This window comes from Melospiza melodia, chromosome 10 (genome assembly GCF_035770615.1).
Source record: "Melospiza melodia melodia isolate bMelMel2 chromosome 10, bMelMel2.pri, whole genome shotgun sequence".
Classification (NCBI taxonomy): domain Eukaryota; kingdom Metazoa; phylum Chordata; class Aves; order Passeriformes; family Passerellidae; genus Melospiza; species Melospiza melodia.
In genome coordinates this window covers 19565787-19582640 of record NC_086203.1, presented here as the reverse complement: position 1 = coordinate 19582640, position 16854 = coordinate 19565787, and the positions used below count along the sequence as shown (strand labels likewise).

Genomic DNA, 16854 nt, shown 5'->3' with positions numbered 1-16854 from the left:
GCCGCGCGCATGCGCAGGGGCGGGGCCAGGGCGGGGCCGGGCGCGCGCAGAACGGGCGGGAGGGCGGGCGCGCCCCCTGGTGGCGGGAGGGCGCAGCGCGGGGGGGCGCGGACGGGGATTCGGGAATGGGGGTACGGGAATGGGGTACAGGGAATGGGGGTAACGGGAATGGGGGTAACGGAAAGAGGCATACGGGAATGGGAGTACCGGGAAATGGGGATACGGGAATGGGGTGCGGGAATAGGGTACCGGGAATGGGGGTAATGGGAATGGGGGTACCGGGAATGGGGGTAATGGGAATGGGGGTAACGGGAAGAGGGATACGGGAATGGGAGTACCGGGAAATGGGGATACGGGAATAGGGATCCGGGAATGGGGGTAACGGGAATGGGAGTACCAGGAAATGGGGATACGGGAATGGGGGTAACGGGAATGGGGGTAACGGGAATGGGAGTACCGGGAAATGGGGATACGGGAATGGGGGTAACGGGAATGGGAGTACCGGGAAATGGGGATACGGGAATGGGGGTAACGGGAATGGGGGTACTGAGAATGGGGTACCGGGAATGGGGGTACCGGGAATGGGGAACCGGGAATGGGGGTACGGGAATGGGGGTGTCGGGAATGAGGGTACGGGAATGGGGGTACCGGGGAATGGGGGTACCGGGAATGGGGATATGGGAATGGGAATCTGGGAATGGGCGTCACGGAAATGGGAATCCCTGGAAATGGGGGTCTATTGCTTACATTCCAAGAAAGAGTATTAAATACTGAAACGACCTATGGAAGGTGAAGTGGTTGTCAGTGTGAAAGTCCAGTGTGTGGTAGTCGCAGAAAGGAACCCATGAAAGCCCTTTAAATCCCAACACACAAGCTGTGAGTTGGCAGGGTATGCCAGCTTTTACCAAATCACAGCAAACTGCAGATCCCAAAAATTGGCCATTAGGTCAGATATATAATGAAGCAATAGGCATCAGCATCAACCCTGGTAAGTGGTATAAGAAATTACAGTATTCTTATTGATATTATCAGAAATTTCATTGAGTCTATGAAAATTACAAACTAGGCAAAAAAACAAAAGGGGGACACTGATGCTTACTGTGGCATAGTGTTTCCCAACAGAGATTTTCAAAATGTAAAAATTATATCATCCTTTAATCTGAAGGAAGGTATTAAAATGACAGTAAGGAAACTACATCAAATGCTAGAAATCTTAGTCAGCATACTTATAGACAGAAATGCCACTGGTACACTGAGAAAATGGACACCAGTGCAGCATGGTATTGAACCCCAGAAATGTCCACTGTTTCACTGTCTGGCATTTCATTAATATGCACATAGCAGCTCTACTACATTTCTACTGATCCCCTTCTTGGCAAACCACTAGTTTCTTCAGTGCCAAGATTTTAGGTACATGATCTTAGTGATACAAATCTATGCCCTTCAAGTGAAATGTATTGTGGAGAGAAAATCCTGTCTGAGATGTTCAGTCATTCCATTTTCTAGACAGACTAAATAAAAAGAAAGCCAAGCTATAGGATTGTGTACTTGCTATTACAAAACACCTGCCGGCATCTGAAAATAAGCTAGCAAAAAATCAGCATAAATGACACTTGAGGCAAACAACCTTTTGAAGAGAATAATGGTGTGATAAATAAAAACAATACATTTCCAGGCTATCAAGGTACTTCAGAAAAGGATTGAAAGCAGAGGCTGAACTAGTGGGGAAAGATTAGAGAATCCCAAGAAAAACATGATCTGGCAAAACTCCTGAAAGATATGGGCAACTGACCTGTTGAAACCTTCAGGAAATCAGTGGCCAATGATTTAGACAGACTATTAAAGTAACTTGCAGGTAATTTTCACCTTCTGCTACTTTTTCACCGGTCAGCATCACAGGGTGAATTGTGACCATGGAATCACGATTTTTTGGATTATATTTTAGCTTTAGGAGAGAAGTACAGCAGCTGAAGTACCTATTACTGATGTGATACCCAAGAGCACAGATTTGACACATTTCGTTAAAGTCCAGTTACAAATATTAATACTAAGAGGAAAGGATTGGTCTTTTGCATTGCACTCTTGTTTTACAGCCTGCTCTGATCCTGGTGAAACTTTTATGATTAGCTTCTCCCTAAAAAGGAGGAAGTCAAATTAAATTTCCCTCCCTATTGGTGGAGGTTTCACATTTTGTTTGTTGAGCCTAAAAATGGAACTGAAACTAGCAGGAATGACTGTATTTTAAGTGCTATGTCCTTGAAGGCCATCTCAGTTTGATAAAAGCCTACAAAGAATATTCTGTTTCCTCCAAGACCAGATGCATGCCATTTAGTCAAACTTTCTTGTAATAAACCCCAGTTATACAAGATAGTCACAAATAGCAGAAACACTTACTTCATCATTTAGGGAACCAACCTTATCACCCTCTTTTGGGGTGAGCATTATCTGGTAGCTGAAGTAATAAACTTGAGAACATAAATCTCCCTACTTCTGAGAAGCTGCTGACACAGGAACCACCCAAGCTCTGTGACTTCCTCCTTTACATTCACTAGTCAAGCTTAGAAGCCTAAAGTTGACTGGGTCAATCAAAGACTAATGCTAACCTAGCCAGAGGTCTATAAAAAGTCCAAAAATAATCTGAGTTCTTCTTAGATAATGAGAAATGGAACCAGAACTACCAATCTGGTTACTTGCAACATACCCCTAAAACTTATTCCCTTCTATTGTTCCTTAATGCCTAGCCACGGGTACAACCAGGAAAAGATGAAAGTTACTGATGTCAGCAAGGGAAGGATCATAAAGAACTATTCCTATTAATCATCATACAGGCAGCAACTCTATAATTAAAGACACAGAAACAGAAAAAATATTGAACGAATGCTAGATATTGAAATTGTGGAACTAGCCTTACCCCTGCCCCCCAAAACCCCATATCAGCCTTCTCTTGGCTGCAAGCACTTTCCCCTTTGGTGTAGGTATGATTGCAGCCAGCAGGTGCTGGTGGCTCCCCAGTCAGGCAGGGAGGGTGCTGTGACCCTTCTGAGGGTGGGGATCCCTGCCCATACTGCTACCCAGAGCAGGTGATGGTGAGAAGGGGCAGAAAAGAGCCAGAGGGAGGGTGCTGGGACAGGGAGGCCATTCCCAGCAGTGCTGGGGTGCAGCGGGGTGGTCTGGCCCAAAAGTTGAGGAAAGGGCATTGAGGAAAGGGCATTGAGGAAAGGGCATTGAAACCAACCCTGGAGAACACCACAGAGCTTTATTCATGATGCCAGCCTGCTGCTGGGAGCAGGAACCCTTTGGCCCCTCCATCACCCCCAAGCCACGTCCTGGCCTGGTGGGGCAGGCCGGGCTGGGCAGTGTGGGGGCAGCAGGCGGCCCCTCAGTGTGACAGCCAGCAGCAGCTCCATCCTGCAGCTCCATCCCCATCACAGCAGGGGTCACGGACAGGGCAGAGCCCCAGCACTGAGAGTCCAGAGGAGCTGGTGGGGATCAGGGCATCTGGGCCCTAGGGTGGGTGACTTGGTGCCATCAGGGTGGCAAAGCCTTCCTTGCCCGCCCGTCTCCTGGGGGAGACGTCTTCCTCTTGAGGGGCTACATTCTGGTGCTGTGGTCCACCTGAGGGGGCAGAGAGGGAGGGGTTGGTGTGGCTGCCCTCTCCATCGCCATGCTGGGACAGCAAGGCTGGGTACTCACCGAGGCCTGGGGCCGCTCCCTGCTGATGTGCGCCACGGCATCATGCACAGAGGGGAAGAAGGAGTGCTTGGTGATGGCTGAACTGAAGAAGTTGCCCCGCTCCAGCTGGGCCAGGACAGATACTGTGTGGAGGAATAAGCACCCAGCTGAGCCCCCGTCACCCACCCAGAGCAGCCTCCTCCCACCTCCTGTGTTTTGGGGGACACCAGGGTCACCACCATGGGACAACCTGCAGGACCCATCCTCTGAGGAAACCCTGGGGGTGGGAGCACCATGGGGGGACCCCCCAGGCTATCAGCTGTGTGCCAAAGGGGTGGCCATGCCCAGCCAGGGCTCATGACTCTGCAGATCCCCCTCACCCGAGCAGCTGGCAACGAAGACATCCACTTCTATCTCATGGAAATCCCTGAAGATCTGCAAATGGGAACAAACATTTTACCCAGGAAGAGGAATGGGCAGCAGCCATTGGGGCACCCCACAGGGCCCCAGAGACACCATCAGTGAGGCTGCTGTCCTGCCTGCTCCCCAGCCCCTTACATTCTTCAGGATCTTGATGGCGACAGTGTCCACGAAGTTGATGGGGCTGAAATCCAAGATGACAGCGTGGAAGTTGGGCTTGGGCAGCCCTAGGCTCTGCAGGGTGGGCTCTGAGGGTGCACCGCTCTCTTCTGAACTCAACTCAATCACTGACACGCCTGGACCATCCTCTGCATGCTGGGGAAGGGAAGGAGACCCGGTGTCAGCAGCACCCTGGTCATGGCAGTGCTCCCCCGGGCTCACCTTGGTGAGGCTCTTTGGCTGCATGAGGGCACAGGCAGTGGGTGGCCCCAGGAGTGGCTGCCCCTTTCACATCTTCACCGACTTTTGGGCTCCTTTCAGATGTATCAAAATCCACCCCTCTCCCCAGCACCACTCTGTAGAGCCAGGCTCATTATCTGGCACCAGGCCAGCCTTTGTCCTTGCTCTTAATTCTGATTAACTAGCAAAAGGTTAATGACTTGGCAGCTCCAACACATAATCATTAACAGCCCAGCTTTCCTACCAACCTTGGGGGGTGTGACTCAGTTCAGTCCCAGGCCTTTCTCACTCATTGGCCCTAAACTGAACTGGGAATCATGTGGGCCACCAGGCCACACCAGTGCACTGACAGAAGTGTCAGAGCTGGGGAAGGAAGAGGTGCAGGATGTCACTGGAGCAGTGGAGGCACCTTTTTCCTCTTTGCCTTTTCCTTCTCCAGTTTCTTCTGCTGTTTCTTCAGCTTCTTGAGGGCCTTCTTCTTCTTCTCAATCAGGCGGTCCACATCAATGCCGCTCTGCAAAGCAGTGTGGCCCTGTGTCCCCAGCTGCCCCAACGCCACCCTGCTGCTGGCAGGCAGGCAGGAGACAGAGGAAGCACTCTGAGCTGGTGACTCTCCTACCTTTTTCTTCAGGGCCTCGGCGTACAGCTCCACATTGGCAAAATAGATGGTGGAGGAAGAGCGGAAGATCTTCACGCCAGGGACCTCCTGAGCCTGGGGGCAGATGGGGAGGGTGCTACCCCAAGGATGGAGCCACCTGTTCCCCTCCCCTTCCCCCCACCAAAATGCCCCCAGCCCCTTTTTCCAGTGAGCTTTGAGCTGCCCCCCAGTGCAGGCAGCTCTTCCCCCACCGCTTGTGCTGTTACCATCTCGTATTCCACCACATCCCTGTAGACGTCGGTGTCGGAGATGCGCCCCAGGATGGAGTAGTGGGGGCTGCAGGGAGGAGAGCAAGGGGCTGAGGTCAGCACAGGCTCCTCCTGCCCTTGGGACGTGGCACAGGCCCCAGCCCCGGGGTACTCACAGCTGGGTACGGAAGATGACCGTGAGCAGCCCAAATGCCACTGAGGCCGCCAGGCCGATGTCCAGGTTCAGCAGGAGGGTGGCTATGAATGTCACAACCCAGACCAGCTGGAGAGGGGACACAGTCAGCTGCAGCACAGCCTCTCCACTGGCACCCACAAGCCTCAGGGAGGGTGGAGAAATCCTCTCCAGGAACAAGAGAACAGCCCTCGGGCTGGCCAGCACCTTACCAGGTCCACCTTGTTGGACTTCCAGAGAGTGCATAAGTCCTTGAACTGCTTGAACATGCCCTTGAGGTTGGCAATGATGATGGCAGCTAAGATGGCCTAGGAGAGAAATTTCTGCAGCTGTGAGGAAGCTGAGGGCAAATCTCTTTCCCGTTCCCCTACCATATCACCATTGCATGGGACAGGCACAGGTGAGAGATGTGACACTGGGGCTGTGGGACTAGATGTACCTTGGGTAGGTCCCTGAAGAGCTCTCCAATCTTCAGAATGGTCACCAGGATGACCAGGGATGCGATGACACCAGCTACCTGTGCAGAAGGAGAGCAGGAGGCAAGGGGTGAGCCCCCACTGCTAGCTGTGCTGCCTGCCCCTGGTTCAGCCCCAGAGAGGGGGCAGCACTGCCCAGACCCACCTGGCTGTTGCCCCCTGTGCTCTCCTGTACCAGGCTCCTCGACATGGAGCAGCTGATGGCAAAACACTGGAAGAATCCTCCTAAGAAGTTGCAGAGACCCAGTGCAATCAGCTCCTGCAGGGACAGAGCAGTGGCAGGGCAGCACCATGCTTTCATCTACCTGCACGAAGGGCAAGATTAGCTTTCACCCAGGGTGGGGGCCCTGTGCCTCAGAGCATCACCTGGTTGCTGTCCACTTTGTAGCCATGTTTCAGGGCAAAGATTTTGCCCAGGGAGATGCAGATGGCATAGCCTACCACAGCAATGGCAAAGGCATTTCCTGCCACCTGCCCAAAGTAGCTCATGTTAGGGACCACAGGTGGCTTCAACCTACATTCAAGAGAGAGATGGGGCTCAAACAGGGGTGCTGTGGGCAGCATGGTGCCCTGGCACAGCCCCCTGCACCCTCAGGCCCCGCTCACCCACTGGGGATGTTGCCCACCACGGAGATGCCAAACTTTTCTTTCAGGTTGACCCCATAGGAGATGCCAGTGGAAACGATGATCTGGGGGAGAATGACTGGAGTGAGGCAGGGTCTTCCTGCACAGGGACTGTGGTGGAGGAACACATGCCCTGGAGCTGCCAAGGAACCCAATCCCACCACTCCCCACCCTGAAGGGGACAGCAGGGATACAGCAGGAATTCCTGGCTGTGTCCCCACAGGAGGCCGGGGCAGCTCTGGGTACCGTGATAAGCTCGATGGGGATGGGCATGGGCAATTTGGCAGCAAACTTGTGGTTGAGCTCCTTCACAATCAAGATGGCCACAATGGCAATGATGGCAGTCACCAGGGTGCCCACATTGGTGCCTGGCAGCTTCTTGCAGAGATCGATGATGGTCTAGAGAACACAGGAGGAGGGAATGTGCTCAGGAAAGCAGATGTCTCCCCAGCAGGTTTTTGGAGGCCTCTATGTGCCCCACAGGTGAGCACCAGCGGTCCTTGTGTGCCAGCAAGCCGCCACTCACCACAAACAGCGAGAGTGGCCCTGAGGCCTCGCCTTGGGAGATTCCAAAAACATTTTTGAGCTGGGACACAAGAACGTGCACAGAGGCAGCGGTGGTGTAGCCACGCACCAGCGGGTCTGAGAGGTAGGTCACCACAAATCCAAACTGCAGGAGGCCCAGGGCCACCTGGAAGAATAGATGGCAGAAATTACCCACAGGTTACGGTCTCCTGCTCTCTGCTAGACTAGGCTGGGACCACCTTACCTGGAAGATACCCGTCAGGACAGTGATGGTGGCCACCAGCTCCACCCTGGCAGCATCGCGCCGTTCCTCATCGATCGTTGTATTGCTGCCATTGATAGATATCATGAAGTCCTCACTGGGCATCAGGGACTCTGTCAAGCTCCCAATCATGACAGAGATTACAGCAAAGGGACCTGAGAACAGGTAGAGTATGGGCAGGGAGCCCAAGGTGGGCACCAGGATCTCTCTGAGAGGATCTCTTAAGGGGTCAGCTCCTCTCTCCTTAGGCCAGGCTCAAAGCACACACACTGTACTTTGGCTCTGGCTTGGCCACCCCCCTTCTTGGTGGAGCAACGTAAAGGCAGGAAGGGTTCCCCCAGCTGCTGATGTGGTAATGCAGTGCCATGGACATCCTTGCTCCCTGCCCACCATTGCTGTGCAAGCACATGGTCCCTCAGCTCACCCACGGAGTTGTGCCTTGACGTTCCAAAGAAGAAGTAGAGGAAGACGGGGTAGAAGGAGGAGTAGAGCCCCGTAACCGGGGGCAGCCCAGCCAGCAGCGCATAGGCAAGCCCTAAAGGTGGAGAAGGGAGACGTCACCAACGGCCAACCCCTGAGCACCCCAGCTGTGGGGGGCCCCTGGCAGCCTGGGCATGGCACCACTCACCCTGGGGCAGGTGCATGATGCCCACACTGAAGCCCGAGACAATGTCCCCCAGGAGCCAGTCCTTGATGGGGTAGCGGGGCAGCCAGCGCAGGAAGGGCAGGAAGCGGAACAGCAGGGACTTGGCAGCAGAGCCCGAGCACCTGGTGGGGAGACAGCAGGAGCTGAACTTGAGCACAACTGCAGGGGGCTTGGGGACATCAGTGAGGGTGGATGAGGCCCCATGGGAAGCAATGTGGGACCATCAGCTGCATCCAGTGCACGATGGTGTCCCTCCAGGCAGGAGGACAGAGTGGGCACATGGGTGTCTGGGCATAGGGAAATGAACCCCCAGGTCTGCAGCTCCCTGTCTAGGCAGGGCTGGGGGCAGAATAGGGCAAGGTGGGGCCCACACTGTGTGGGGCAAGGTCCAGGCACATCCCACTGGCCACATGGTCTTACCTGGTCTTGCGGAGATAGCCACGCAGAGAGGGCCTGGGGGGAGGTTTCCTGTGAGCCACCTCCTCGAGTTCAGCCTCATTCAGCACCTTGTGGGGCCCTCGGTGGCTCAGGGCCATCTCCGCTGCCATGCCCACCTGGCTCTCCAGAATGCCAGTCCACTGCAAGGACACAAGGGACAGCTCAGCTGCATTCCCACTCTCAGGGGCATCCCACCCACCCTGAGGCCCCTCCTCCAGCTCCCCTCGCCCATGGAACCATCCCACCTGCCGACCAGGGGGGCAGGAATGGCCCTGAGGATAGGCACCAGCTGAGTTTTGGGAGTCCTGAAGCAGCAGCACTGCCTCACAATGGAGAGCAGTAGGCAGTCAGCGGGTGGGCAGGGAAGGCTTTGGCAATCAGTGCTGCCCACTCCTGCCCCAGAGCAGCCCCATCCACCCCACTGAAATGCACGGGGGGGGGTCTGCCAGCAGAGCTGCCTCGGGGGGCTCCCTCTCCACCTGCCCACGCAGGACCCACCTCGGTGCCAACACCTTCCCCTCCGTGAACTGCAGCAAGGCAGGGCAGTGGGCCAGCACAGCTGCTGGGCAGAGCCCCATCCATCCCACAGCCCCATCTGCAGACTTTGTCCCTTTACACATGAGGGAAGCAGGAATGTGAAACCCGGCAAATGTCACGGCTCACCATCCCTCCAAGAGTGCCCTCCCTTGACCCCTGCAGTGCAGGGCAGGATGAGCCTGTGAGCAGAGGGGCCGGGCTGGGCTGAGGTCTCACCCTTCCCAGGGCTGGGATGGTGGGTCTGAGGAACCCCTGTACAAATCTACAGCTTGTTCTTGTTCAGGGCTCACTCTGAGGGCTGCACCATCATTCCAGGCCCACCCAGCTGGTGGCCTGATCAGTCTTAAGGTGCTCATCCACTTCCAGCTGGACCCACAATCCCCTCCCTGAGTACTTGGGCTGTGCCAGCCTGAGCCCCTGTGTTACCCCCAGCCCTCCTACCTGCTGTGCTCAGCTTGGTCAGGAGCCACCAGGTGTGTACTCAGCTTCCTCCTATTTATTAAAACCAGACAGTGATCTTTGAGACGTTGTTCCTTGCCTCCTGCCCTTCCTCCTGCCCTGCCAGGAAGCCACCCTGCTTCCCAGCCCCATGGATGCACAGCACCCACTATGCCCCCCTTGGTGCCCTGGTGTGCTGGGTTCCCCAGCTATGCCAGACCCAGCACTGGTACCACTGTGCCCAGAGCCATCCCATTCTGGGGACTGTCCACCACAGTCCCAGCTCCTGGTCTCCAGCTACATCCAGGATGCTGCCATGCCTGACCACCCATGTCACGAGTAAGGCAGGGGGCTTCTTGCCCCTGGGCACGACCTAGTGCCAACCTCCTGCCAAGAGCTGCCTCCCCAGAGCACTGCTGTGCCCCCATGGCTCCCATGGATGTCTGCTCCCCAGCCCATGCCCTGGAGCAGGAGCTGTGACCAGGACAAGAAGGGTTACCCAGAGCCTCTGGCCATGGCATCCAGGGTACTTTCCCCAGACCCTTGCTTACCTGCTGGAACAAGGTGTGCTGTGCTCTGTGGACTACCCTGGTCTCACACAATTTGCACAGACCCAGCTGTTATCTTGTTCCAAAGGTCCCCCGCGGGCGCTATAGTCCCACTGCACCCATCACACCTCCCTGGGCTCTATCACAATGTAGAATTGGCTGCAGGGAATTTCTGAGTCACATTTGGCCCAGGCCCATGGGGACACGGCTGCGGAAATCCAGGCTCAGATTTCTGACTGGTAGCAAGGTGTGATGTGAAGGCAGTGGGCAGGGCCAGGCATTAGAGAATCCTGGGTCCCCTGCGTGGTGGGATGGGGATGAGAAGCAGCAGGAGCGGTGACATCCAGGACCACAATCTCTGGAGTTGGAGCAACTTGTCTCTATCCCTGGTGCCTTGTGGGGACAGCCTGTGGCCACCTTGGCTCTCTCTCAACCCAAGTCCCACAGTTTTCAGTGAGGCTGAGCCTCTTCCCTCAAGCCATCCCTGGCCCTCCCTGTCCACCCTCCTGCCCATCAGTGGTCAGGTAAAGGCATGTCCAACACAGGCACCCACACACGACTGCTGTCTCCTCGTTTATCTACTCCCCATCATTTATTCACTCCCCCAGCACATGAGAGGCTATCACAGGGCTCCTGCTCCCAAGCAGATAACACCCTGTGCCATTTATTGCCTCTTTATCAGTGCTCCCTGTCCCCTTCCATGCCATTCCTTCCCTCACTCCAGCCTCCAGTGCCCCACGTGCACCTCAGGCTGGTCACTCTGCCTGTGCCCCCATCTCCATTCCAGCCCCCCAATGGCTCTCCCTGGCCCTCACCCCCCAGCCAGCCTCTGGCAGGGCTGCAGGGCAGGACCACAGCTCCTGGCACTGCCAGCACAGCTCCTGAAGGCTGCCCTCCACTCCCTCCCAGCGGCTCAGGTGACAGCCCCTAGGGGACAAAGGGATGACAATAGATGGTGACCCTTGCTCAGGGCGCTGTGGATCAATGCTGCCCTTTGCTCACCTGTTATTTCCTCTTCAGCAGGAGGGGAGGACACAGGGCACCAGGATCACGTTCAGCCTTCTCTCCCCACACTTCCTTCTCCTTGCTTGACCCTGCTGAGGTCACGCAGCCTTTGGAAAATGGATCTTCTTCCCTTAGCCTGGTCAGGCTGGGGGTGCTGGCAGCTGCCAGGCACGAGCCCCACAGCTCACCACAGCCACTGTGGCACTGCAGCCCTGCCAGCCAGGCCTGGAGCCACTGCACAGCACCACAGCCAATCCCCCCTCTGGGTGAACAGCCTGTACACAGCCCAGTCCAACCACCTCACCTCGAGTCCCCATCCCAGTGTCACCTTGCCTCGGGGCACAGTGACTCCCAGGCAGCTCAGGAACCGTCTGTGAGCTCCTGCCCAAGCCCCCTGCCAACAGCAGCTCGAGCCCAGGTGCTGCATCCACAGCCCCAGCCATGAATCCCCAGCAGAGGGAGAGACAGCACAGAGGCCAGCACCATTTTATAGACTTTTATTTCCAAATCTGGCGCTTCCATGATACACTTTTACACAGCCAAAAGGGGGTGTGGGCATCTTCCCCCTCCCTGCCCACAGAGTCAGGACACAGAGAGGAAACAAAACCCAACCAAATCCCCCAAAGGAAAAAATCCAAACTCAAGGAGGATGCTCCCCAGAGCCCAGGTCACAGCACTACAATCAGGGACCAAGCTGCAGGCTGGTCTGCAAGAAGCAGATTTCTGCTTCTTGAGTGGCCCAGCTCCGCAGGGATGGCCACCAGCCCTGCAGGGATGGCCACCCTCTCTGCTGCTCTCTTCTTTTTGGCACTTGACACTTGCTCTCCATTTGGCAGCAGCATAAAGAGCCCTGTGCCCAACTTGGCAGAAACATGGGCCCTACAGTGCAGCAGGGACAGGATCCCAGGACTCTGGAGAGAAACTTGTAAACGAGCTTGTTTCCAAAGGCAAAGATGGGCAGCGTGGAGGTGCCTGGCTGTCCCAGCAGGTGGGGCCAGCAGGCTTTCCCTCTGCACACTGGTCCCAAATGGCATGTAAACATGTCAGCAGGCCTTTCTCTCCTCATCCCTGGGAGAAGGATGACAGTGAGCCTGCCTCATCAGGGCTGTGCTGGGGACCCAGGGCACCCCCAGTCACCAGCCCTTCTGTTCCCTCCATACTCTCCCCACTGACTCGGGGAGGCAGCCCAGAGGACGTGGCCTCCCTAGAGGCATGAGGACAGCAGCATGGGTCCTCTCCTGTAAACATGGTGGGCTGGGCTACAGTAAGATGCCATGGCAGTGTGGTAGTAAGGCAGTAAAGAGCACATGGCCATGCAGCCCTGAGAGCACCTGGCAGGTGAAAAAGGGAACATGCTGGCCCTGCTGTGCCTTTTTCACCTGGGGGTGAAAAAGGGAACATGCTGAGCCAAATGTCCCGGCCTGAGGCTGAGGTAGGCACAGAGTGCCATCTCACAGCACAGTCAGGGGTCAGGCCCCAGGCTGAGCAGAGAAACCATCTGGGTAGCCTGAATTTCCAGAGGAGGCAAAGTGCTGCTTATCTCCATCTCCCAAAATTCAGGCCACTCTGAGCTGTGGTCCTTTGCTACCCAGGGGAGAGCAGGCGTACACAGAGCCCCCAGGGAACCAGCTAGATACAACTTCTGGGGGCAATGCTGGACCCTAAAACTGGAGCCACATCATGCTCCTGTGGATGTTAGTCCTCTGCAGAGTGAGGACTGGCTCTGGGAAAAGCCAAGCCTGCTCCTCAGCAGGGCAAGGGTCATCCAGCTCCTTTACCAGAGCCACAAACCAACAGAGGTTTGTTCTGTAACATGCAGGTTAAAGAGCACAACACCCAGTGGGTAAAAGCCCGGTGCTCACTTGCTGAGCTGAGGAAACCAGCAGTGATGAGGGTGGGACCACCCTGGGACAGGACTGCACAGCAGAGCTTGGCTCCTCCCCAGCAGGTTCCCAGTGCTGAATTTGCTGCCCCACTCACCCGTGCTCTCGCTGGCACAGCCCCAGCTCACAGACAGCCCCAAGGTGGTGCCATGGCAGGGCAGAGGGAGGCCTGGCTGCAGGGGCTCAGGGACACCAGGCAGGCAGAGACAGAGTTTGGAGCTGCAGTGGGAGGGCAGGGGGGCAGCAGGGCCCCTGCAGGGGGAATGGACAAAGCACTGCCAGCAAAGCCTTAAGGACTGCCTGGCACTGTCTCTTCAGTCCACTGGGATTCTCGTAGCCCCAGGGAAACTGGCAAGGGGCTGTTGGTGAAACAAATGCTCCAGGTCCTGGGAACAGACCATCCGTAAAAATAACCATAGAAATTTCTCTTCTCTCTGATTACAAAGATACAAAAGGATAGAAAACCCTCCCTGCCCCCACATCCTAGGCTCCATTTCTGTCCCCCTGCCACTGCCCACCCTTCACACACACACAGGCACACCCCACACACAAACAGCTCGCAGAGAAAGACCTTGGCCCCAGGGGGTTGGAGATGCCACCCTCGCCCAGTACTACCTGTCACACCAGGCAGGTGATGGAGAGCACGGTGGCAGTGAGAGCCTGGAGGCTCCTGGCAGTGGGTGGTGTGGGCTGCTGGCCCCTGAGCCCACAGGGCAGGGGAAAGCAGGGTTGGTTTTGGGCCTCTGACAACCACCAGTTCTGGCCCCTGCTCCATGGGGATACCAAACCTCAGCTGGCAGTGCCTGGTGAAGAGTCCTGCTTCTTCCATCTCTGTTGTGATCCATCTCCGGCCCCTCAGGAATGGCCATCGTTTCTCATTATTCTTCTCAGAGGAAAGAAAAACAGTGTTAAACTATGGCATCTCTCCTGGGCTCCAGCACCCTTTCCCCACTATGCCAGATGGGGACAGGGCAGAAAACCTCTCCTGTGTCAGGGCAGGAAGAACTGTCTCTGAGTCTCTGAGATAAGGGAAGAGGGAAAGAGGGAAGGGCTGGGGTGGGAGCAGTACCAGCAGGAAGCACAGCTAGAGGGAAAATGTGACATGCTAAAACAGAGTGCCTGGAGAGAAATGTGGCTGGGGAAGGCAGGGCTTCCCTAGGACTTGGGCTCCCTCCTCTCCAGCCAGCCTGGCCCTTGCATACATCTATGGGACTTAGAGCCAGCACTGACCAAGGGATCAGCCAGGAGGCCAGTCTAGCTGCACTGAGCATCCTCCCTGATTACCCTCAGGCCACAAGCAAGGGCCATCATCTCTTGGGCAGAGAGGACACTCACATACACAGAGGCTTCTGCTTGTGCTGCTCAACAAGCATCTGGAGCTGTCTCACCTGAGGCTTCTCCCTGCCCAGTCACTATTCAGTCCAGGAGACACCTGCCACTCACCCAGGGAGCTCCCCCTTCCACAGCCCTCTCCCTCCAAACTAAACACCTCTGGGAAGAAGCCAAGCAGGTGGACAATGCACAAGATCAGCTGAACAAGACCTGGCTGAGGAAGGAAGGAAACCACTTACTCTGAGTCTGGTGACAGCTCTGAGATGCTGTGGGAGGTGGCAGAATGAGGTGTAGAGGGACACACTGCAGAGGGCGTCGAGGTCTGCATGGCAGAGGGGGTGGCGGTGGTCTGGGGGCCTGAAGGTGTGCTGGAGGATTGCACTGAGGACAGCACGGAGGAGTTAAAAGAAGCAAGGATGGAAGAAAGGATATCTAACTGTTCAGTGGAAGGATGTCTGCTGGGAATGGCCTCCAGGTTCTCCCTAGAATGCTGTCTCCTTGACAGCGGTTCCAGGCTCTCCCTGGACAGCTGCCTCCGAGACAGACTGCCCAGGTTGTCCTGCGAGGGCTGCCTGCTAGGCACTGTGTCCAGAGGCTCTCTGGAATTGGATCTTCTGGACAAAAAGTCCAGCTGCTCCCTTGAAGCTTGTCTAGCTGATGCTAGCAGATCCCTTGAAGGCTGTTTTCTAGAAAGCAAATCCAATTGCTCTCGAGAAGTATCCCGACTTGGCAACATGTCTATTTGGTCTCTGGACACTTGCCTACTTGGCAATGTGTTTAGCCACTCTCTAGAGACTTCTCTCACTGGTCCACAGTCTAGCTGCTCTCTTGACCCAAATCTGCAGGGTAAAGTGTCAAGGCAGTCTCTGGAGCCCTGCCTCCGGGGCAGTGTGTTCCCATGATCTCTCTGACTGGGCCTAGCAGCAAGTAGATCCAAGTTCTCCCTGGATGCATGTCTGCTTGGGATACTTTCCAGGTGTTCAGTAGATCCATGCCTGCTGGGGATAGTGTCCAGCTCCTCTCTGGACCCATGCCGACTGGGCACGGCTTCCAGGCACTCTCCTGAGTTGTGCCTGCTCAGCTGCTCCCGGGACATCTGTCTCCTCATCAGCATGTCAAGCTGCTCCCGGGACGAGTATCGGCTGGCTGGCTGGGACAGACTGCCAGCCCCAGAGTAGATCCTGCCATAGGAGGCAGCGGGGACAGCCCTGTGACCCAGCGTGGACGTCTTGTACCACGTCAGCTCGTTGGTCATCCTGCCAACGGATGGCAAGCCCTGGAGAGTTGGGGGGTACTGGAGGCGGTTCTTCAAAATCCCTGCACCAGACAAAAGAAGTCAAATATTTGCACAACAGCAAGAAGAGCAGGAAAACCAGGGAGACACCTCCCCAAGGGCAAGACCACACAGATCTGATTCTGAGCTTTCAGTGTCATGTCAGCCTGAGACAGGCAAGGCCACCCTTGCCCACTCGCTCCAGATTTTTACCTTTTCTCTGCCGCTGGGTCTGGGTGAGGGAGTTCTCATCCCCACTGGTCAAAGCCAGGTCTGGCTGATTATTGTTGGCTGCATCCTTATTGATGTCAAACCCCAGCTTCCGCTCGGAGCCCCACTTCTGCAGGGAGCAGGGGTGAACCTCGCACTCGCCCAGCGCTGGCCAATACGACATGAGGTCATTGCCATCCACATCTGATGAAGGACACAGCAAATCAGGCCCCAGAGAAGAGGGAGGGAATATTTCCATGAGCAGTAATTGAGCCATCACAAGACATGCATGGCCTGACCCCCCTAGGGAGCTGAGCTCATTCTTTTCCCTGCCAGAGCCCCAGCCTTGCCTTTGGGAGTGTTGTTGGCAGGGTTGGTGAGGAGGCGCTCGCTGTGCGCCGCCCGCTTGAGCTGGCGCTGGAAGCGGCCCCGCAGGCGAACGTTCTCCTCGCTCTCCGAGGATGGGATGGAGAGGCTGCGCTCCTCATCCAGAGACAGGTCACTGTCCGAGTCTGAGTCCTGGTCTGGAGGAACATGGTGTGTTGGGGAGACATTTGGAATGAAGGTGGGAGAGGTTCCTGCTGAGAGCACCAGGAAGGCAGAACCACCCCAGGCTGACCACACTCATGAGTTGCCCCTGCCCTTTGCTGCCCCTCCCTCAGCAGCAGCCTGTGCCAGCTCCCTCAGCCCTATCACCAGGTACCTGTGAGAAGAGCCCAGGTCCATCTCACTGCACCTTCCTGTAAGGCAGCTGCAAACAGCACTAAGATCCTCTCTGCCTCCTCTTCCAGGCTGAGTAAACCCACATTCCTTACCCTTTGCTTCCCTATCCCACACCCCAGCCCCAGCTGGTCTAGCTCCAGTGAGTCAAATGTCTGTGCTGTACTGCAGAGCCCAGTGTCCCCAGAGATCCCACAGTAGCCCATGTCCCCTCTGTTGCCTCCCCCATTTCTACTCCCTTGGGGACTGGCTATGCCCTTTGCCATCTGTCCAGGAGGAGGCTGTGCTAAATGACACAATGGCTGCCTTTCCCGCCATCTCCCACGTATTTGGAAGTTGCAGCTGAACATGGGGTACAAGATGTAACCACACACCCAGAGCCTGCACCAGGAAGAACTCCCCCAGCT

General features: G+C 56.0%; 2 protein-coding genes across 3 annotated transcripts in view; both read right to left on the bottom strand.

Annotated features, from left to right (window-relative positions):
• Positions 1-3835: 3835 nt before the first annotated feature.
• On the bottom strand, positions 3836-9086 carry SLC26A6 (solute carrier family 26 member 6). The gene is made up of 18 exons (XM_063164754.1): positions 9000-9086; positions 8484-8641; positions 8046-8185; positions 7842-7952; positions 7400-7572; positions 7157-7321; positions 6877-7029; positions 6613-6695; positions 6373-6520; positions 6152-6265; positions 5970-6047; positions 5743-5838; positions 5514-5620; positions 5356-5425; positions 5111-5203; positions 4901-5005; positions 4231-4407; positions 3836-4107 (listed from the first exon to the last, which is right to left on the bottom strand). Exons 1-18 carry the CDS (start codon positions 9081-9083, stop codon positions 3988-3990), a joined length of 2175 nt encoding a protein of 724 aa, XP_063020824.1. The 5' UTR covers positions 9084-9086; the 3' UTR covers positions 3836-3987.
• Positions 9087-11510: 2424 nt separating this feature from the next.
• CELSR3 (cadherin EGF LAG seven-pass G-type receptor 3) overlaps positions 11511-16854 on the bottom strand; it is a 31379-nt gene continuing 26035 nt past the window's right edge. For both annotated transcript variants that reach the window (XM_063164752.1, XM_063164753.1), the window contains 4 exons: positions 16078-16251; positions 15731-15931; positions 14484-15561; positions 11511-13795 (listed from right to left, as the gene is read on the bottom strand). In XM_063164752.1, coding sequence (XP_063020822.1) covers positions 13768-13795; positions 14484-15561; positions 15731-15931; positions 16078-16251 — 1481 coding nt within the window. In that variant the 3' untranslated portion in view covers positions 11511-13767. The remainder of the gene's footprint in view (positions 13796-14483; positions 15562-15730; positions 15932-16077; positions 16252-16854) is intronic.

Bases quoted from the DNA above. Each gene is read 5' to 3' on its own strand.
- SLC26A6 (XM_063164754.1), bottom strand. From the start codon at position 9,083: ATGGATGGGGCTCTGCCCAGCAGCTGTGCTGGCCCACTGCCCTGCCTT. The intron at 7,322-7,399 runs GTAAGGTGGTCC...CTATTCTTCCAG, and splicing joins TCCTGACGGGTATCTTCCAG to GTGGCCCTGGGCCTCCTGCA. The intron at 6,696-6,876 runs GTACCCAGAGCT...ATTCTCCCCCAG, and splicing joins TCCCCATCGAGCTTATCACG to ATCATCGTTTCCACTGGCAT.